This window comes from Delphinapterus leucas, chromosome 11 (assembly GCF_059928025.1).
Source record: "Delphinapterus leucas isolate spDelLeu-1000000601 "Yukka" chromosome 11, BTC_Dleu_Yukka2, whole genome shotgun sequence".
In the NCBI taxonomy this organism is placed as follows: domain Eukaryota; kingdom Metazoa; phylum Chordata; class Mammalia; order Artiodactyla; family Monodontidae; genus Delphinapterus; species Delphinapterus leucas.
In genome coordinates this window covers 90652900-90676064 of record NC_143139.1, presented here as the reverse complement: position 1 = coordinate 90676064, position 23165 = coordinate 90652900, and the positions used below count along the sequence as shown (strand labels likewise).

The 23165-nt window shown below is 38.5% G+C and overlaps 1 protein-coding gene across 18 annotated transcripts in view; it reads left to right on the top strand.

Moving 5' to 3' along the window:
• Positions 1-23165, top strand: part of RBFOX2 (RNA binding fox-1 homolog 2) — a 256259-nt gene that overhangs the window by 227346 nt on the left and 5748 nt on the right. For 11 of the 18 annotated variants that reach the window (XM_089921269.1, XM_089921268.1, XM_089921277.1 and 8 more), the window contains 6 exons: positions 5023-5115; positions 7918-7978; positions 11270-11323; positions 11445-11539; positions 12633-12775; positions 16527-16566. In XM_089921269.1, coding sequence (XP_089777395.1) covers positions 5023-5115; positions 7918-7978; positions 11270-11323; positions 11445-11539; positions 12633-12775; positions 16527-16566 — 486 coding nt within the window. The other 7 variants (XM_022599949.3, XM_022599948.3, XM_022599955.3 and 4 more) reach the window with 5 other exon arrangements.

Sequence of the window (23165 nt, the reverse complement as noted above, 5' to 3'; positions counted from 1 at the left end):
AGTTACATGGTAAATTTTCTTTCTCATTCTTCTGAGATGGAAAAATTCAAAGATTATACAAATTTAAAAATATTTTTACAGTGCTCATCCTGTTGCTTGTTATTTACTGCAGTCTGAGGCCAGACTAAAAAGGTGACGGTTATTCGGCTCCTGTGTGCCCTTGATGACAAATGGATGTCAAGGCAGATAATAAAATTTTTGTCACACTCTGTAGAAGTTTTAACCACGACCATGTACCTGATAAACACCGCATCCCTCAATTTCCAAAAGACAACTAAGATAGCTGGTAAATTGTGAATGTAGCACTGGTGTATTTAAATTGCTAACATAGAAGAACTTTGGGAGCTGAGAACTTTAGGTAAGAGTGTAAAGGTGTAGACCTTCATTGCCCAGTGCAGCAACCATGTTGACCATTTGAAATGTGGCACATCTCTAGATTGAAATGTGCTTTAAGTGTAAAATAGACACCAATTTCAAAGACTTAGCTCAAAAAGAATATTAAACATCTCACTCATAATGGTTTCATAATGATGCCATGTTGAAATTATAATATGTCGTATATACTGGGTTAAATAAAATACATTACTGAAATTAATTTCACTTGTTTTTACTTTTTTAATGTAGCTAATAGAAAATTTGAAATATATATGTGGCTCATGCTATATTTTTATTGGATAGTGCTGGTATAGACAAATGTTGCAACATCATTTTTTTTAATTTAAAAATGAAAGTTTACTTTTTGTTTATCTTTTATCTTCTTACATACCTGAAATATGTACTGTTAAGGGTCTGACTTTGTAGCTATTCAGACTGTTATTATGTTTCCCTTTTTGATACCTTGTATGATCATTTTGAAGCTCTTGTAAGGAAAATGTGTTAGGTAGACATAATTGTATTAAATTTTTTTCAAGGCAAGAGATCCAAATGACCAGAATTAATGTGAATTAGATTTCCAAGAATAAGGGAACATTAAACATAATTTCGTGGAAGAGAGTTTTCCTATTAGTAACTTTTTAAGTCTATGAATATCCTTGGCTCAATTTCTGGCACATTTTCAAAAGTGCTAAATTTTATTGAAGAAACAGTACATTAAAATTTTTTTCAAGCCTTATTTGAGTTAATATTCTTAAAACCAAGTTGTAAATGTGACAGATAAGCAAGCAGGAAGTTGAGTTGATGGAAAACCACCTGTTTGAAGTTTCAACTCAAGAGAAAAGTATTTAAGGACAGTACTCCAAAAATACTGGTTATGCTTCTCATCTTCCTAATCACAGACCTTAATTCTGAGAGATATATATTCATTTCCTAGTGCTTCTGAACAAATTATCACAAACTTGGTGGCTTAATACCACACAGATTTATTAGCTTACAGTTCTGGAGGTCAGAAGTCCAAAGCGGGTCTCACTAGGCTAAAATCAAAGTGTTGGAGGGCTGTGTTCCTTCAGGTGGCTCTAAGGGATGCTCCATTGCATGCCTTTTCCAGCTTCGGGAGGCAGCCCACATTCCTTGGCCTATAGCCTCCCTTCCATCTTCAGAGCCAGCAACAGCCAGCCCAGCCTTTCTCAGGCTGCTACACTCTCCAATTCTGACTCTCTTTCCCTCTTTCACTTCTAAGTACCTTTGCGATTACATTGGGCTCATCTGGATAATCCAGGATAATCTCCCTATCGCAAGATCATTAATTTAATCACATCTGCAAAATCCCTTTTGCCATGTAAGGTAACATATTCACAGGTTCTGGGGATTAGGACATGGACAACTTTGGGGGGGCTGTTATTCTGCCTGACACAAGGTCTATTTATCTTCGAAGGAAAGAAAGAAATCCTATTACCTCTGTGTTTCTTATCAGGAGCCCCAAAGTATCAACAAGGCCTTCTGTCTCCTCTTTACGCTAGTAAATATGCCTGCAAAGATTGCTTCATTTTGGGGCTTCCCTGGTGGCGCAGTGGTTGAGAGTCCGCCTGCCGATGCAGGGGACATGGGTTCGTGTCCCAGTCCAGGAGGATCCCACATGCCGCGGAGCAGCTGGGCCCGTGAGCCATGGCCGCTGAGCCTGCGTGTCCGGAGCCTGTGCTCCGCAGCGGGAGAGGCTGCGGCAGTGAGAGGCCCACGTACCGCAAAAAAAAAAAAAAAAAAAAAAAAAGATTGCTTCATTTTTATGTCTTTGATATCTTGATTAGCATTTCCTTTAGTTTATAAGCACCTTTCCTTATAAAACACTTTTAAAGCATTTAAAAGTGAAAATTTGTTCCAGAATACTGAAGTTATATTGAAAAAATCTTACACAAGCAGACTTTAATGTTAAACTTCGTCATATGCTGACTGTAAGATGCTAGCACTTATGATACCACACAGCCATTGTGTCACAGATGGTCCATCAACACATTAGAGAAAGAAGGGTCATAGAACACATTTAGCAATTAGATTTGAAAGAGAAAATTAGAAGAATTGTAGGACTAATATAGTTTAGTAAATAGAATACTGAATTTCGGTTTCAAAGCTTAATTTCTAATTTTCTCACCATTAGCTGTAGGAAAAAGCTACATGGAAGGAAGAAGACCTTGTTGGTACTCTGGGCCTTGTTGATGCTTGAATACTTAACCTCAGATTGGCTCAATGTCTTTACTTTCAAAAGGAAACAGGTTTATCCTTTCTACCCCATGGGTGCATTTAAAAGACACACAAGTATGTGTGTATGTATGTGGGTGTGTGTAGTCATAATGCTAAAGTTAAAAACTTGTATATTAGCCTCTACATAATCTGCTGTCCAACCACTAGTTTATAATTTATTAATTTAACCCAGGGCATAAAATGTATAAGGCTGTGACAGTCCGTTGAAATACAGCTTATAGAACTTACAAAATGTGATATAAAAGCTCATCACTATCTGTAACCTTTTTTTATTTTATTTATTTATTTATTTATTTTGTGGTACGCGGGCCTCTCACTGTTGTGGCCTCTCCCATTGTGGAGCACAGGCTCCGGACGCGCAGGCTCAGCGGCCACGGCTCACGGGCCCAGCCGCTCCGCGGCATGTGGGATCTTCCCGGCCCGGGGCACGAACCCATGTCCCCTGCATCGGCAGGCGGACTCTCAACCACTGCACCACCAGGGAAGCCCTGTAACCTTTTTTAAAAGGTTTAACTTTACTATTGGAGGATTCTCCAGGATCGGATAGCTGGCTTCCTGTCTTCATCAGATGCTAGTGTAGATGACAAATGGAATAATTAATTAGTAACTTGCCCTTGTACACCTTGAGTTGTCAAAGTGGCTATAACATGTTGATATCAAAATTTGTTTCTGAAAATGTGTTCGCATTGATATTTTCAACACATGTACATTTTTAAGGAACATTTTGAATTAAAATTACCCATAGTATTCCGTCCTAAGCTACATATATTTTTAAAAATTTCTGTCAGCTTAGCATTTCACTTTCTAGATATCCAAATTGAAGGTAGAGATAATCCATTGGAATCCTCCGTGGATTGCCACCCAACCATATAGTCACTTAAATGCTGAGAAATCAGATCCTTCAGAATGATGGAGTTGCTTTTATAAAATCTTACTGAGCAATGCACATTATTTAACATTTCAGTTAAAAATATGTTTTGTATATATAGGAGTACTCATGGTATTAATAAGCAGCAAAGCAGAACTTCAGTGAAAGTAAAGGTTCAGGTTATCCTACAATGGAATATTCAAAGAATGCTAGAGGGACAGTAAAGCTATTGAGACATGAGGACTGTCTCAGAAAATTCTAAGAAGTTACCACTCTACAGATATAAATAGCTTGAGAAAATTTTATAGTTACAGAGTGGAAAGATAAGGACAGAGCACCTAGAATGAAACTGATATAATGCTTTGTCAAATAGTCCTATAGTATATAGTAAATCCTGCTGGTGTTGAAATTGATAGAATGATAATGACCCAGGCAGTCTTTTCAGATTTAATGTGAGCCAAGGAGTAGAGTGGGTTAACTCCCGGTCTCCTGCTTTTTCTATTTAATAAATTAAAACTCCATGGTTGGTTGGTTGGTTTTTCAGCGTCTACAATGGACAAATAAATTAATCCTAACTCAGAGTAGCAACTGTATTGCTGTTTTGTGGTATTCGTTTCCTATTAAATAGTATGCAACTGGTGTCACTAACATAGATCTCATTCCTGTTGCCTTTTTGACTATTCCTTTTTCTCTCTGCATATAGAAAAAACTAATACATTTAGTAGCAGATGTAGGCTTCAACAAAATTTAGGCAACTTTGGGTAAAAGCAATTTTCTGAAATTCAGCTGAACATATTTTTACTCTTGAGTGTCAGTCTGGTTGTTTAAAATTCGCATTGAAGAAAAGTCATAATTGACCACTGCTTAGTGGTATTTTCGTTTGCTTAGACAAACATGAGTGCTCTCCTCTTCCACACCCAGTACCCACAGAATCAAGCATGAACACTATATCTTAAATTATACCGTTCCCAGAGAAGTTGATGGTGCTATAAGCAACAGGCAAAGTGGGGCTAAAACGATTAGACCGCCTCAAAAACTCATTATACAAGGTTTGCACCTAAATATCAAGTTCCATGTAGAAGTTACTGGGGAATAATAGATTTAATTATTTTTAGTATTATATAAAAGGATATGTATGTTAGCAGCATGAAATAAGAAAGGTAGGATTTTTTTAAAATGTTCAGATTCTCAGTTGAATAGTTTGACCCGAGTAACTCTATACCTTAATTTTGGTCTGGCCTCACATGCTTTATGTTTTATTTTATTATTGTTTTTATTGTTGTTAATTACATTATTATTATTATTATTATTATTATCACTACTACTACAGTTCTTTATTCTTTTATTGGATTTAATTTCCCTTTACAAAATATGCATGGACCAAAAATGTGACTTTGGGAGAGTATTGCTGAGTTGTTGCCGATGTCAGTTTCATACTATGATATTTTTTTTCTATTTACCAAGAGATCAGTATTTCAATATAACGATGTGCATGTTTTCCCCCCTTCTCCCGCTGCATGCAGGGATTCGGGTTCGTAACTTTCGAGAATAGTGCTGATGCAGACAGGGCCAGGGAGAAATTACACGGCACCGTGGTAGAGGGCCGTAAAATCGAGGTGCATGTCTTCAATAATTCAATTTCTGGTTTATATTTTTATTTCTCTTTTTCTGTATTGCCTCACTTATTTCACATTTGGAACCCTGTCTTGTTTGTGTTTTTGTGTCTCTGTGTCCTTTACCTTCTTGCACTAAAACGCGTAAAAGTAACACTTCTATCCTTCTCCCCGCTCCCATTTTTTGGTTGTTTTGGGGTTTTAATTTTGATTTACCTGTGTGCGAATGTATGTGTATTTGTTTTTCATTTACTTTTTTCCTCCAAAATGTTCATCCTTCTACTCTCTTGAATTTTTTCCTTTGCTTCAGTTTGCGAGACTCTGAATTCCTCTAATCAGGCCAAAATAAAACTAACTTTTAAAATGTCTACAAACTACCCAATTTAGAAATGTGTCCTATAATGAATCAAGGGGCCAGCCAGTATCCTCTCTCTCTTGGGAGGCCAGTTCGCCTCCACATGCGTGTGACAAGTAAGGAACAGAAGATCACAGAGGTTTGGGGCGGGGAGGAAAGAATCCAAAACTAATGTGGTTTTCAAATATATTTACTATCTAGAATTTCAGCAGTTACTGGAGGGCTGGGTGGCTGCCTGTAGAATGTGCTAGTACTGTGAGTGAGTCGGCCACCTGGTGCTGCACACCAGCCCTTTTCATAACGCAGTGAAGGTTAACTGGCTCCTTTCCCCTTTCCCAGTTTGTAAAAGTATGAAATATAAAAGCCACCATCTTGAGTAAGATGTCTGCATATTTTGCTTTTTTTTTCCCCCTCCCTTTCCAATGGTTTAGCATTTAGGGCCCTTCACTTGACTCACTCTTTCCATGGTAACTATACACAATGCTGGCGATGGTGCCCGTTGGCGGTAAGTGAAACAAAAGCACTAGAGAAGAAGCTTTTTTAAAATGTAATTACAAACAAATAAGAAAGAAAAAGTCCATCTGCCATCTCACATTAACACTACAAAATGTGATTTGACTTGCTCCTCTTCCTTTTCCTTTCCCCCTTTTATTTTCAATGCTGTTGAGTAATGCCGCCTGGACTTTGGATGTACACATTGTTTTGTAGCAGTCTGAGCTGTTTGAGTACTGACGTCATGATGATTTTTTTCCCCTTGCACATCTTACTCAGAGTTACTGAACTCCAGTTTGGCTGGTTTTATTAATGCACTTCCTGCCCCCACTTCCTTTCCTCCTTTTCCTCCTTCCCAGACCTCTGTTTGTAGCTATGACTGTTCTTTCTTTGCCCTTGACAGCTCTCTCTCCTGCCCGTGACAGCCTTCCTGACTTTCTCTCTTCTCTTCCCCGCTTTTTTGTTCTCCTTACCCAAGCTGTCTTCCTACCCTTTGCCCTAGTCCTTCCCCACCCCTTCTCTGTTGTGTGCAGCTATTGGTCTCTTTTGCTGACTGGTGGTTTCTGATTGGTTCTGGCCATTTTTCCTTCAAGTGCTTGGGTGCTTTCTGCTCTAGCAGCTAGTGGGAGCTCTTGCCCCATTCTAATCCTTGTCTGTGAGAGCCTCGCTCTTCACTTTCTCCTGTCTTTCCAAAATTGATTGTTTTTTTCTTTCTTTTATTTGTGTGTGTGTGTTTTTTATCTGCATGCTCTCAGTCTCATCATTGTTGTATCCCATTCTTTCTTTTAAATGTGAAATGTTGATATGATTTGGTGGGTCAAACTAGAGTAAATGGAGTTTCCAGCTCTTTTCCTCACATAGGAAGATCATCACTATACAAATCCTGAAAGACATATTATTAAAACATTTTTTGTTCCAAGTCTACCTAAAATTGATGTGGTTTTTTTTTTTGCTAACAAATTTATCACTATTCAAATTTAACATAATGTAAATTCCCAGAGCGAAATAAGACATATTATATTTTGTATGTTTTATAATTCTTTTAAAAACTGGCCTGTTTTTATATACCTGACAACATAGTATATAACCAGGTTCTATGGTAAGGCTTTACCCTCCTTGCAAGAGCTTTGAGGCTGGTTCTGACACTGGGCTGCAGTATCCTGGCTTCTAAGCTCCATTCATCTTTTCTTCATCAGCACCATCTTTGTAGCGTCTACTTACCTTACCACTGAGAATGCTTTAATTATGCCGTTCTGTAATGAGGGTAGAGAGTACCATAAAACAAAAGAAACGTAAGCTTTATTTTTTGAATTCTTTTAAGTGCCTGATTTAAAGGCCTCTTGAAAACTTTCTTCTTAAATGAAGAGGCCACATAATCTAGAAAATTCAAAATGGTCCTGAAGTCTGTCAGCATGGGAATCTCAGTTCCTATATTTGTTTACTGACCTCAAACAGTAAAATCTCATACAAGCATATATAAAAAGCTGAACATCAGAACAGGTAAACTCCACAGATTTTTTTTCCTATCTTCCTATAAATTTATTTCCTGACCAATGTAGCAAGCCTCTGTTTTGTTAATGAACTTCAAAGTTCACGTGCACACAGAGCTGTTTCCAATTACTTTTTTCCATATTTTCTCAATGCAGAGACTTCTCTGTTTAAAAGATCTCCAAAGAACTTGCAGATGTACTTTTTCTTTGGAGGCCTGGATGGTAAAGTTGTCCTAGTTTTCCATTTGGAGACCAAGAAACTGCATTTTACTCTTGTTAGCCTCATTTAATGAACACTTTAATTAAAATACTATTATTAATATTTTATATTGTTATATTAATTATTTAAATCAATTGTCTCTGAAATTTACATTTTAAACTGAATACTTTGTTATTGAATGAGCACCTCCATATTCCCTAATGTGGTTTACTTCCTCCCTGCCCCTTCTTTCTACTTTGTATCTGTAGGTGAATAATGCTACAGCACGTGTAATGACCAATAAGAAGATGGTCACACCATATGCAAATGGTAAGAGGTTACAAGTCATCTTCGGAAAGATGTCATTTATTCTCACAAACATCAAAGACTTTTTCTTGATTTCAGTCTTCAGTTTGTTTCGTGTACGTTGAAGTATTTTCTTTACCTAGGAGAGTTAATTTTTATAAATTACATTTTTTTAAGTTTTTTTAGTTATTAAGGTGTTATAGTCTCAGTAAAGTTCATTTTATACAGTGCGAACACATCATTTGAGGTTACCTATTAACCCAAGTTAGGCCCCCCGTGGGCACCCTCTTTTTGTAGCTGCTGTAGTTCTTTATAATATGTTAGGCTTGTCCAGGATACTCCTGGATCTTACTTATCTGAACATAATAATTGGAATAATTCTTGACCCCTTGTTCTCCTTTTAAAGGAATGGTCTAGAGGCAGCAGCCACGGGGTGTGTGTGTTGGGGAGGGGTACGCGTGCATATTTTCTATTCCGTGGCTACCTGTTATACAGTGAGTTTTATAAATGTTTCTCATGAAGAAGGAATTTTTCTGTGAATGTTTTGTCTAACAAAAACAGAACTTTTGCTTCAGTTGTCAAATTTAATCTAGACTCATACTCCCTAAGTGAGGTAGGATATAATTTTAATCTGTTGTACAACAGTGGTTTTGCAAGCTGTGTTCTACAGGACCATCTTGGGGGGAAAAAGAAGACTGAATGGACTGGGTCTTGAGGCCTACAGCTCTACTTTGGTGGACCTCATTCTCTGTTGCATATTTTAGAGTTGTGAATAAGATTTTATCTGGAATAAAAAGAGGAGTTTCTCTCCTTTTATTGCTTTATAAAAGTTTGAACCTACTGCTAGAGTATGACAGTATGTGCTGGTAGTATCTTAAATCAAGTAGAAGTGTATTAGTGTTGAGTATATCCCGGGAGGTCTTCAATAAATATGTGTAGCCCAGCTTTTCAAATAGATTATAGAAATCAGCATAATTTGCATTTATCAGCATAATTTGCATTTTCCTTACTCACTTTACTAGTGGTATATCTTGGGATACCACCACCTTCCACTTTACCTTTTGTTTTCTTCTTTTCACTGCCATCACAGAAACAGAAGTTTCTGCAATTTTGATAAAAATCCAATTTAAACTAAATCAGAAGGAGAGTATGTCAGATTTCCTTTCGATCCAGCGAGAATGGTGGAGCAGAACGAGCTGCTGACTAGAATTGAGAAGACAGAAATTCTCCTTCTAGATTTGACTCTTCATTTTCCTCTGTGACAGTGGGCCAATTTCCTAACCTATCTGATTCTGTTTTCACCTCTGTCAAGTAGCAGAATTTTAGCACCACAAGGCTCTTCTTTAGAAGTCTTCTTTAGAAGTCATTAAAATCCAACCCTCCTAGCTTATTATCTAGGAAATGAAGCCCAGGGAAGTGTAGTCCTTACTCATTGTCCCAGAGGTGGTACCTATCTTACCGCTCTCTTTGGGTTTTGTGAAAGTCAAATGACATAAACACATACAATACAATGTAAAAATACATTTGTAAAGTGTACAAAACTAAACGTATTCAAGATATTGTTGACAGTGTACCTTTATATACCATTATTATAATGTGCATCCATTGTATGCATTTAAAGGGAGTGCTTAAGTAATAGTGCCATTGATAGAAAAGGAAAAGTTCATTTTTTAATATTATTCTAAATCACTATTCAAGCCTACTGGAGCCAGACTTTAGAAACATGCAGCTCCCGTGTTAGAGATTCTGTAAAGAGTGTGCTAGGTGCCTTCTAGTGAATTCTCAGCATTTTAGTTCATGTTGGCTTTGAGTCCCTTGATTTGTCTAGTTGAAGAACATTTGTGCTTTTGCAACTCCAGTAGGATTTGAATCCAGATTTTGAAATTTTTATGCAGCATAATGAACAGGCATGTCTATAAGCACATAAAATAATGAATGGGGGATTGGATTGATTCCGAATGAATGGATTTTCTCTTGAATAATGTCTTTGCTTATAGCCATTGAAATCTGTTAATTGGCCTTTTCTTCTTTCCATTCACATATTTATAGAGTAGCAGTGGCACAATGTTACAATGTTATAAAAGAATTAAACCAAAAGAGCCAATCTTTCAGAAAAATAAAATGGCATATTTATGTATAAAATTCAACAAATATTTATTGATTAAAGTTTTCACATGGAATTCTACTCTAATCAGTGGGTAATAGTGCATTTTTCTTTTTTTTACTACTTGCCATGTTCCTATAAATCTAAAAAAGGGAATGTAGAAATGAAATTGATATCAAACCTAATGTTGTTTGGAAATACTTAAAATTTATAAATGTTTAAGTTAGTGTTCAGCAGCGGTCTTGTATCCATTAGCTTAAAGGTCTGATTAACATAAATATGCTTATCGCAAATTAAAATCTCAGAAGACATGCACCAAAGTTGGGAATGTACCTTGAATTTTATCATTGCATGTCTCTCCTTGGTGCCTTGGTTAACTCCAGTGAAATCCCAGTGGGAAATCCCAATGAAGGAAGATTTCCATTTACCCACAACACCATTAGCATGGTATAAATGAACATGGAATTCAGAGGTCCAGGTCAAATTTGAATTCAGTCAAAGGATACCCTTATCAAACAATTAGAGTAGTAAACAGTGTTAAGATGATATAGAAGACAGTGCATCACAGTATGATAGAGAATGATATATATTCTGCCTTTTTCCTTCTTCTAAACAAAGATTCGGTCATTAAGCCGTTCTATGAGAGACCGTATACCAAACCCCAGGATCTATTTATATTTCTTTTTCCTTCTCTCATTCCCTCTCCATCTTCCTACCTCCCATTTTTTTTCTCACGTCTCTTTACCCCCACCACTCCCCTGCCAAATCTTCATTATCCTTTCACCGTGCTAGTCCTGCTTAAAGATGATCAGGTCCAGAAATGTCATCACCCTCTCATGTAAACCCCCACTGGCATTCTAAAGAGAAGCTGGTACCAGGCAAAAATGAACCCAGAGGTGTCTGAAGCCAACTTGCACATCACTCCTTTTCCTTAATATTCCTCATACAGTTTTTTGTTTGTTTGTTTGTTTGTTTGCGGTACGCGGGCCTCTCACTGTTGTGGCCTCTCCCGTTGCGGAGCACAGACTCCGGACGCACAGGCTTAGCGGCCATGGCTTACGGGCCCAGCCGCTCCGTGGCATGTGGGATCTTCCCAGACCGGGGCACAAACCCGTGTCCCCTGCATCGGCAGGCGGACTCTGAACCACTGCGCCACCAGGGAAGCTCCTTCATATAGTTTTAAATGTTTACTGTCCTCTCTTCCGTTTCAGGTTGGAAATTAAGCCCAGTAGTTGGAGCTGTATATGGGCCCGAGTTGTATGCAGGTAGTATTTAAGTTAATTTTTCCATTTGTGTTATTTATATGTATTTTAAAAATCTATTGTTTTTCAGTTTCCTATTCCTTTGTAATCTTTTTGCACTTTTTCATTTCTTAAATGCACTCAGCATCCAGCTTTCAAGCAGATGTGTCCCTAGGCAATGACGCGGCAGTGCCCCTGTCAGGAAGAGGGGGCATCAACACTTACATTCCTTTAATCAGTAAGTAGCCTATGTTGACCTGGCATGGCTTTTGACTGTTGTGAGTAAACAGTGATGTGTTGGTCTTTTTTTTTCCCCCAAATATAATACATAACTGAAAAGGAGGCATTCGCGAGAAAGATAAATACTATCACAGTGCCCTGTCCTGCTTATTAGCCTGTGCTAGAATCTTTTTGACCAAATGTTAAGATGGCCAAAAAGCATAAATAGTTGGAAAAGTTAGAAGGGGGTGAGGACACGTAAAGAAAATTTTAGCCTGCACTTTGTAATGAAGAAAACAAAAGAAGTAATTATTTGTGGAATGTGTTGTACATGTTATCTGCGAGTCAGCTTTGGGCCCTTGAGTCGAATATCACTCAAAAGCCCCTCCAGTATTATTGCTTATTCTCAGCTCTGTTGATATCTCTAAAGTCATTTTGACCTGAGCCATTTAGCCATTTAGCAAGAGATATAATTAAACAGAGTTCAGTGGACATGGAATCAGTGTCTCTGTGTGCTTTCTAGAGGACAGCACACTTAAAATAGGCCCTTAGAAAATGCCTGCCTCTTTAAAGGATTACAAGGCTGCAGGGGAGAGGTAGTTTCCCTCTCACCTCACATTTCTGAATTGAAATATTTTAGATAAAGAATAAGGTTGACAAATGAAATGTCTGAAGACTACTGTGTGCCTTGGAGTGTGGCAGCATGTCAAACCACAAAAGAATATTCTTACGAAGAATAATTATTATATGCAGGTAATAACGTTTGGAAACAAGGTTAATAATTAGCCAGTGAAAGAGTTTATATCAATCAATTTAAACTGCCCATAGAAATTAAAAGTCTCGTCTCCATTATGGCAGTAGTGCTCAGAGCTTCCTGACCCGTTTCTCCTCAGCTTGCATTGTAAGGCCGAAATTGGGAAGGAACAAAGAAAACTCACTCAAGATTTGTGATGAATGAGGCATGGAGTCAATTAGTTTGGGCATATTGTATATTTCCATTTCTTTTTGAGAAAAGATGTAATGTCGAGGTGTCTTTCCTGTAATTGGTGCAAAGCAAGCTGTGATTGTACACGTGCTGTTGAATGCAAGTTGGCATTTCTGTCGTATTTTGGGTCTCCCTTTAGTTCCTGGCTTCCCTTACCCAACTGCAGCCACCACGGCGGCCGCTTTCAGAGGAGCCCACCTGAGGGGCAGGGGGCGGACAGTATACGGTGCAGTCCGAGCGGTACCTCCAACAGCCATTCCCGCCTATCCAGGGTAAGCAGTAGATTCCAAAATAAGCAACCGCACAAAAACAGAAAACCATGGCCCTCGTATAACTTCTGGGATGTTGCCGTGCCACATAGTAGAGATTCTGTGAATATTTGCAAATTAACGGATTAGATGGCAAGAACCATACCATTGTCAGAATGTAACAAAATATCGATTCATTACATAAATCTTCATTTTGGCCACCTTAAGCCCTCACAGTAGTGGCTTAAGACAGTAGCCAGAGCTGTCTTGTGTTCACTAGCAGTGTGTTGGCATGGAGTTCACTCAGCATCGCACGAATTTGGATTAACACTCCTGCAGAGAACCAAACTAGAAGCTCAAGACTGTAGTGCAAGACTGCATCTGCTGGATTCACCCCCCTCACCACCACCCTTACTGGGGCTGAGGCTCTCACATGTGCCCTCCCTTGTGGTTTCACTGCCTGGGTGGTGAGCAGCAGAGCTACTTACCCACAATGGATTTGCTTTCTTTGTAGGAAATGGATTAAAAGAGGTTAATTCAAAGATGAACCAAGTCCAATTGAATCAAGGGAGAAAGGGAGAAGTAGGAAGAATTAAACTACAGTTGGCTTCCGAATGATAATAAAACAACTAATGGAGCTGAGCATCCTTCACCCTTTGATTTTTGTATGGAGGGTGTCTCATGCAGTGGAATGATTCCATAGCAACAAATAAATCCTTTGTTATTGAATGGGGGAGAAGGAGTGAAGATGGCAGGTTTTGTTTTCAGTTGTTTTTCAGTGTCAACCTAAAATGTATATTTTTGTAAAGAGTGGACTTTTATAAGTTAGTTGTATCAGCACTTTCTTTCTTCAAAGATGTGACGTTTGTGTTCTTCATCTTTTCTCTGCCTGTGACGGGTTTTTTTTCCATATTCTTAATGAAGAATAAACAGTGGCAGAGGAGCCTATTCATTGCTACATAGTTAAAATGTAAAGGGAAAGAGCCTCCTTTGTAGGTCCTTTTCTGACAGCAAAATTGACTGTGAGGTGTACTAATTTAGCATTCATTCATAGACCAAAGGGACATGCCATTTGGGGTCCTCAGTTACACAGAATTAAAGCATCTTTATCAGACAAGACAAATATGCATGTTGAAACGGGCAGGCTTCAGAAGCCACTGGAAGGGAACGACTTTAGAAATAAACTTGTTTGCAGTTTATAGATGTTTAAATTCCATGCATTCCATCATCTCCATCTTCTGCCATTACTTACTTTTAATTTTATCCTTTTTTCCCTCTCAACTTGACCTTTGACCTTCAACCTCTGACATCTCCTTTTAAAGAAGTGAATAAAGATGCAGTATTGTTTCATCAAGAAATAGTCAAGTAAAACATAAAACTGAACCTTGGAAGTTCTACACACTAGGAAAATTGTTTTATGAAGCGTCTTCCATTTCAATCCAAGAGATTTTACCATCATGTTTGCAAAGAGATACTGCTCACCAGAAACATGGGACTTCTTTATTTTGTAATATTCCTGAGTTACTTTATAAAGTGGTTGAATTCATTCCTATTCAATATAGGTCATTTCAGTATATTGGCCAAACTTGAGAACCCGTTCTCTACCAAGTCTGTGTCAGGTATATATTTGCTCAAAGATATTTTATCGTTATGTCTAATCACATCAATTTCTGTGCATTACATTGAACACTAATTTCCCATGTTTTCTTTTTTATTAACTAAACCACCTGTTTACATGGAAGATGGCAAGGAATAAGTCCAGTATTTTATGAGGAATGGCCTAAAATTGCTTTTCAGCTTAGTGAACTAATTTTATCATTAATCATTGTGTTCTAGCCTCCTTGTGGCATTTGATATAGGGAATATTGGAATTCTTCTAGAATTTAGGTGAATATTCCCAGTGAGTGACACAGCTTAGCATAAAACGTATTCCTTTTTAATGCCACCACTCTTCTGTATAGGAGAAATATTTTTCAGTCATTGCCTATAATCCCCTTACTGAAATAGTTGAAGGCTAATTAATCACCACCTGGTATCAGTGCTTTGCATTTTATCAGCCTTCGCATTATGAACAAGTCTCTTTTTTACTAAAATGCAATTGAGAGATTACTTTCTAATATCAATACTTTAACTGCAGTTGGAGACTGTGAAAATGGACAGAATTCAGCTAACTGAACCTCACGGATGAGTTTAATTTGCCTGTTGTATAATACAAGGGCACAGCATAATAGGGGCATTGCAAAGTGTGATCATACTATCCAGTAAATACAACAAAATGTCACTGGGAGTAGAATTCAGAAACTTTCCAACTACATATAAAAAATAAGTTATTTTCATATTCAAGTTAAAAATATAATTTGATAACCTCACTTGCTAATTTGTTTATTGTAACAGAGAGGGTAGTGGTGAAAATTTCCAGCTTGTTCAGGTGAATAAATGATAAATAGATCTTCTAATTTTACATAACCAAATCTTGATTTAACGAATATGAATAAGAAAGTCGTCTTTTTTCTCTACTGCTATTCCATATCTTTTGGTCCCAAAATAATGTTTTGGGGGAGTTATATGCACAAAATACCTCAAAAAGTTTGACATCTATATTTTAATTATAATAGTTTAGTGTTGCTTAGGATTAAAAAAAGAGTCATGTATTTTGTTTGTTCAATACAAATTCATTTTCTAAACAGAGAGTAAACACTTCTATTCCTAATCAGCTACCTTCTCAATTTTATTCATTTAAATAAAACAGGTCATGCCCAGAACCTCAGTTATCAGTTGAATTTTTCAGAATTCCATGAATATTCTTATGGTCAAAAAAGAACCCTTAAAGTCTTCCAATTACTCCTCCCACTCTGGATTATATTGTTACTATCTGGGATCCCCACTGCACCTTTCAATTCTTGGACCTTGGACCAATCACCTTAACCTTTAGCTCATTACCTCTGCTTGTGAAAGCAATGCATTGTGGGTATTTTTGGTTGTGTTTTGTTTTTTTTTTTTTTTAATTACATTTCTCTGTTTACTTTGGTCAGAATTGATTGACTTGTTTTTCTGAGGTGTTGCATTGGTTCTTAAAATGCTGAATAATAATACTTTGCATGCTTGTGTGATCAGCCAAATCTTATCGCATGTCTAATGTGCAGGGTAAAAAAGCAGGTGATGTATGGATATCAGGAAAAAAAAATTACATGTTACTATGAAACTGATAACAAAATACTAAACATAATTTTGAAACATACTTTGCATACAGGTCCTGCCCTAGTGGAATTCTTTGGGTTCTTTTTCATGTTAACCCCTCTCTGCACAACCCCTGCCCACCCCCACCCCCCCCACACACACACATACACATACACACACACATACACACACCCCTTTTGGAGCTCTTTAAAGAAAAACTTCCTCTTAGGACAAACTTATTTTTTAAAAAATACTCCAGATATGAAAAGTTGGTGTTTCCAATCCAGCAGATTTTCGATAGCTGTATTAGGCCCTCTGGGAATATGCTTTATTTTTTTCATCCTACTTTAATTACCAGATTGGCAGGCGGTTCCTTCCAGGGTTTCCTTCCTCCCCTGCCATGCCTGTCCCGGACTGCCGAGAGAGCTTGTGCCCCTGTGCTCCTCCTGGCTGACTGACCCCGGCCCCAAGCCCAGGGTCCGTATTCATACATCACCTGCCCGTGTAGAGCGCATGTGCATGCTGCCGTCCTCAATAACCGGAATGTGTTTCTGTTCTTTTGTTTTTTTGTTTTTGTTTTTGTGTGGATTTTCTGCAGTGTGGTTTACCAGGACGGATTTTACGGTGCTGACCTCTATGTAAGTACACACACCGGGGCCTTCTCGACCCCATCCCCTGACGAGCCAGCCTTTTTTTTCTGTTTCTTTGGTTTGGTTTGGTTTTTTTTTTTTCTTTTTTTAATATAATTTAATTTTTATTTTCATTTTCCTTGTGGATATATATATATATATATTTATATATTTAAGAATGCAAGCATGCTTCTCTGCCACTGCGCTTGCCCCTGGGTGCAAAAACTAAGCCTTTGGGTTTCCTGATCATTGCTAGAGTCAGTCTACTGGACATATTCTTTTCCCTTCCCTACACCCACATATGTTCTGCGTATCACAAATATACTTGCGAGATGATCAGCAGGTTTAAAGTCTTTTCTTACTGTCGTCTCATGTGCATACATAAATAACAGGACTAGCTTAGCCTGAAACCAACTCTTTCCCTTTTCTGCTTTTCTTCTCATTTCACATCCCTCTTTAGATCATTAGAGCTTTGATTTATGTAGATGGCAGGAAGCTTTCTGAAATGTGTGTTTTCCTGTTTCACATACTTGGAGAGAGCATTGTCTTGTGAAAGTGAAATAAGGAACAGATGCCAGTGAAGGGTGGGTAGGAATAAGAGAAGACCACATACTCAGTGCGTAAGGCTTTTCTGTATCAGAAGGTCCACAGCCAGTGGGGCTTTTTTCTTAACAGCCATCTAGAGGGAAACAAGGGGCATCATTAGCAACCTAGACTCGTTTACAAACATTTGACCATTGTACAAGATTTGTTGATTCGACCAGCCATGCTAACATCTTTATTACCATCCATTATTTAAACAGTCTAGCTATAGCTCAAGTTCCGTGATTGGTGGTCACATATTATTTAAAACATGGACAAAGTGATCTAACTGACAGAAAGAGTCAAGTTTTTGAGTTTTGCAAGTCTTTTATTAGGACCTCTCTCCAAAGATCTTTTTCTGAATGCAAGCTTGGTCTAACCACCCACATTGTTAAGACACAATTTCCTGAGAAAAACTTGTCAGCATGAAATGATTCCTTGGGCATAGGGTAGAATTGTCTGGAAATGCCTTCTCCACCCTAACCTCCCCAGAGTCAATAAGGGTACCTTTTTAATGAACTGTTTCCACAGTCTGCCAGAGATTCTCGGCAATCTGAAAACGTTAATGAACTTTCAGAATGCACTTGGAGGCCCTCTGTGTTGCAGGAACTAGAGAAAGGATAGAGCAGCCCTCTGAGATTCGGTGGGTGAGTTGTACACACCTGGCCTGTTTAGAGCAGGCCTTCAAAGAACGCTTTAATTTTTATTTTTTTATTTTTTTATTTTTTTATTTTTTCCGGTACGCGGGCCTCTCACTGTTGTGGCCTCTCCCGTTGCGGAGCACAGGCTCCGGACGCGCAGCCTCAGCGGCCATGGCTCATGGGCCCAGCCGCTCCGCGGCATGTGGGATCTTCCCGGACCGGGGCACGAACCCTTGTCCCCTGCATCGGCAGGCAGACTCTCAACCACTGCGCCACCAGGGAAGCCCCAAAGTACACTTTAATTTAACACATGCTTGAAGGAACCTTAGCCATGATTTGGTCCAGCGCTCTCACTTTGTAGATATGTTTCTTAGAGAGATTGTGACTTACCCAGATTACCTAAATTATTTGTTTAGCCAAACATAAAACCCAAATAATCCATATTTCATTAACTCTCTTAGTACTTTAATTAAAATCCACAACTTTCCTCCAGTGGTTTTCAAGAAGTAATGAAAGATCTTTTTTTCTTGTGCTCACCGTGAAACTTGAGGGTTGGGAAACTATATCCTACTTTTACACCAAAGTGAACTTTTCTAAATATACGTATTTATATATGCTCTTAGCGTGTACATTCTCCCATATACGTTAGTATCCATAGTCTCATGACACTCATCTTTATGTTATTTAAGTTGTTTTCTTGAAATCTGGTCTATTAGAGTACACTTCCACTTGCATTATTTCTTAAGTCAGGTTTTTTTCCTCAAATATCTTCCTTATTTGGGTATTTCTTAAGTGTGGCCTACTTCTGCCTTATTAAGTCAACCAACCAAATATTTGTTTACAGTTCTCTCACTTCCTTAGTTTACAGTATATGATTTTATTAAGAGAGAGATGGGTTTTCTGTAGTTGTTGAGAAAATACTCTTGAATCTTTTTATTTACCAACTGGATCACCTTATCAAGCTGAACAGAAGTAGTTCAGTGACCTTGCCGAAACATTTTTTTGACCAGTGGCCCCTTGTTGATGAAAAGACTGAATAGTAATGGTATTTTTAGTTCTTGTCTTAAAGCAGTTACTTGGAGGAAAAAGTAGTGGTGAAATAATACCCGAACTCAAGAATGAAAAACAAGAATACATGAGGAGGGAACTGTTGAGTGAGGCCTAGTGTCATTTTTAATACCGCTTTTAAAACTTCATATTCCATATTCCACAAACAAACAACAAAAACCTCTATCATTTTACCTTGAGTTTGTTTGTTTCTCTCTGCACATTTTCCCTTATGTGGAAATCTATCAATATGCATTTAGTTCTCGTTTCCTCAGAAAAGAAGGTTAGAAATAGAAAGAGAGGAGGGTTTATCTAGTATAAAAAGTGCCCTGAACCCAAGCTTGAAGAGACAACGTGAGGGAAAAGAGTTTAAGTTACTGGTTTTATTTAAGTTATATTAATTTAGGCTATTAACTGTGAAGGTTGTTTGTTTTTTTGTTTTGATTATCTCTTTCCCTGTTCTGCTCTTAGGCCGTAATCCCTGCTAGCCATTTTCTTCCTCGCTGTGTCTTTTGTGACACATTCCTCTCAGGAGAACTGATCTAGCAATTGTGCCCATGATTTGTAAAGAGATTCGCCTTGCTGACTTGGGAGTGTAGCAGATAGATTATGTGTCTGCCCGCCCCGTCTTTTTTTCATCAGTAGAAAAGACATCATTCACCCTAATTCACTTTTTTAATGGGATAACAAACTGCTCCTAATTCTCATCCTGTGAAAAGCATGCTTGCATCCAAAGGAAAGAAAAGGCTGGTGGGCCCCTTAGCGGGCTTTTTTGTATGATTGTTTTCCTTCCACAGCTGTGTTTTTTGAACTGCTCTTCCTGTGTTCTGTTATAGAATAGTCTTACAGGAACCAATCATTAGCGCTAAAATACCTCAGGTAGGAGTGCCAGTGTGACCTGCCAATCAATCAGATTGTGGATTGCAGTGAAAAAATTGAATTATACTAACCATTCCAGCTCCACGTTAGAGATGGGAACAGAGGCTTTTTTGGACAAGCAAGACTTGTGAGCGTGTGATCTAAGCCCTGCTACCTCAGCAGTGCACCCAGTCAAGTTCCTTACAAGAGGGCACTTCCTCCAAAATTCAGTGCTCCTGTCCCATTGCCACACATCCGCCCCAGGTGTGTTATACGCACTGTCCCATCACTGCCACCTCTTTTAGTTTGTCAATCACATTTATCCATGGTGTTTAAACTGGTCTTCTATATTTGGAGAGCTTAGAAATTCGGGACATTTTCTTACTACTGTGAAAGAAATGAGAAAAGGGAGAAGGTAGAATCCATCTAAACAGGACTCTGAATCTCAAATTGGACCCTGTCGTGAAATCATAGTAGTAATTGGGCTGTGCTGCTACGTAAGTTTGAAGTTGTCTTAAAAATCTAGACTTAAAATTGAAACATGTATTTCCCTTGCCCTCTTTTCCTTTCACCTTAAAACTAGATTAGTGAGTGCGTTTGGATAAGGATGCACTGTTAGATTTGCTGAGAGCCGGGTGCTAGGAAAAAGAAAACAATAGACAGCTTTTCACAATTCAGTTAGTTTATTTATGTGGCTACCCAGCAAGCTGTGGGAAATGAACTGATCCGGGGAGGCGTGGAATAGTAGTGTTCGACAAGGTTAGTTAATTAAACACCATCTCTCATCCATCATAAAAGTAGTAAGTGGAAGATACCAAGTTGGTCATAAAAATTTCTTTCCTTAACCCCAATTTTAATAGGATAAATTTAAAAGATTTTCCTTAAAAATTTTTCCTATCTACTCTTCCAAGTAGATAGGTCTCTCACTCAAAAGCAGTAACAATATTATCATTATTATGAGTTTTGTATTCACATCTGTGTGATTCACATTTAATAAAAGGTGCCATATTGCCACGGAAGAGCTCTGTTCTCCTAATGAGCCTCATGCAAGTTCAGTCTAGAGCAGTGCATCTCAGCCGGAGAGAGGGGGAGGTGAGGGGAAGGAGGGAGTTAGAATCGTGTAGAGACAAAGTGATTCCCAGAGGCACAGCCTTAGACCCAAGCTAGCTGGACTGGATCTCTGCTCTGCTGTAGTGATTTGAAGCATCACACCTGCCATTCTCCCCCCGCGCCCACCACCCCCCCCACTCCCCTTGCTCTATAAATCTATACATCACATGTAGGGAACAAGCTTTCATTTTGTCTGCTGGTCTTGAAGTACACATTCTTCTCCTCAGTGTCACATTGATGTCATTGTCTTCCAGGTAGAAAGAAGGTGTCTTGACATCACATGCTCACCAAAGTCCTGTTTTATTGTAAATCCTAAAACAAAAAAGTAATAATAAAATTAATGGCCAGGTGAAAATCAAGACAAGGGAGGATTAAACTTGGGTAGGCAGGGAAAGGTCAGGTATAAAAGGGAGGATACGTAGAACCCTTCCATTTTGTTCTAGTTAAAACACAGCTACAGAGCTGTGCAGAAGAATCATGTCAGCGTGGCAATGCTGTAAAGTTCACTAGACAATAAAATTGGTTCAGAGTGGAGTAGAAAATCCCTAGGAGGTGACATTGGGTAATGCAAAAGTGAGACTTTAACAACAACAACAACAAAAGGATCTTAAAGGTAACAGCATTTTCCTTTGAAAAAGCTGGAAGTTGAAGGCAGGGATGTGTTATGGATATGAGAAAGGATAGCACACAGGAAATACTTTGGAAGAGCACTGGATCAGAATGTATGGGTGTTGACAGAGGGCAAGCATACAGGTGAGCACTGCGGGTCAGAACTGAATCAGGAAGGTTGAATTGGGGAGTGATATAGCATTGGGCTGTCCCAGTTGGGAGCACTAGGAATCATTCAGAATGAATTACAAAGGAATAAGAAAGTAATTATTTTTAAAGGGGCTTGTGGATATTTGGACCAGGCTTAGCCATGCCAAATTTATCCAGCTGTCAGGTTCCAAAAAGCTGTCCGTGTGTGCCCTCTGACATTAGGGTGTGCTGTGGCCATGCTAATCCCCATTTTTTGTTTTATTTCAAATCACACACAGATAGAATCTGCAAACTGCTTCAGATCAAACAGGTCTGATTGTGTGTAAATACATATGTCCTTTTTAATTTTTATTATTAATGGTTGCTTCAGTTTTGCATCGGTGCATGGTTAAAAGCAATACACATCAGCTATCTCATGACTTCATATCTCCAAATGAATTATTTCTCCTCTTTTTTTGTTTGTTTGTTTGTGCAGTCAGCTGAAGAAATGTTAACATCTCACTCTAAATCTCTCAGTGGAGTCTCTGTTCCCTTCTCTGATATAACAGATGGGTTACTGCTTGTTATAATTATTAACATTGTGGTGTGGGCCAGGGCTAGGGTGGGCGAGATTGACTCTTCTTTGGGCTGGGGAGGGGCCAGTCGTTAGGGTCTGGAATGTTAACTCAAGTGGTGACTGACTGTTTCCGTAATACCAGGTCGTTGTGGCTGCACGCTCTAGTAATTGAGGCTGTGTACTTCACCGAGCTTGTGGTAGAGCCTAGGGCAAACCGCTGTCCCAAGAGAATGCTGGGATAGATAGAGTTAGCCAATCTGAGTCTGAACGTGGTGATTTTGCTGGTTGTTCTAGCTCCAGATGTTGGCATGCTTAGTTCTTAATGTGATTAATAAATGTGGCGCCATATCCCCTCCCCACGCCTGAACCCTGTCTCTCCTACCCCTCCCCCACCCTTGTTCTTTTTGAAAAACTTAAGAAACAGCAATGAAACCCTTGGTGTTTCAAACTGCACTTTGTTCTCATGTTCCATAAACAACTTCAGATTTGCTAATAGAAGTGAAAGTTGAAAAAACAGTTTCTCAGCCTGGATTCTTTATGCATTCCAAAATCCAGAATAGAAATAAATATATCTGAATGTTCATTGGCTTATATTATGGTGAGATGTTTTGTTGAATAACCAGTTTAAAGCACCAGCAGAAATACTTTGGACTAAGAATACAGTTAAGAGGAAGAATCCATGACATACAACTTAATTTTTCTAATTTTGGGGTAGTCGTCAATGAATTAGCAAATCAGTTTATTGCGATATTACCTGCCCATCCTAAACACAGACCCCTCCCCTTTAAAGGGCCTCTCTGTAGCACCATTATCATAAAGTAATCAGAAGAGTAGATATGTGGAAATATTACCTGCTTTTCTAAAAAATTAATGTAGTTTTTCTTAAAATTCTGTTGATATTCTCCTAGAGCCTTTTGTTGTCAGTAAAATATTTGCATCCCTGTCCTGTGTTCCTGAATTTGAATAGCAGAGAACCTCATCAAATTCAAGCTCCAGAGTCAGAGTTCACTCATAACAGAAGGAAAAGACTGCAGATAGAGTATCTTCATTTCCTT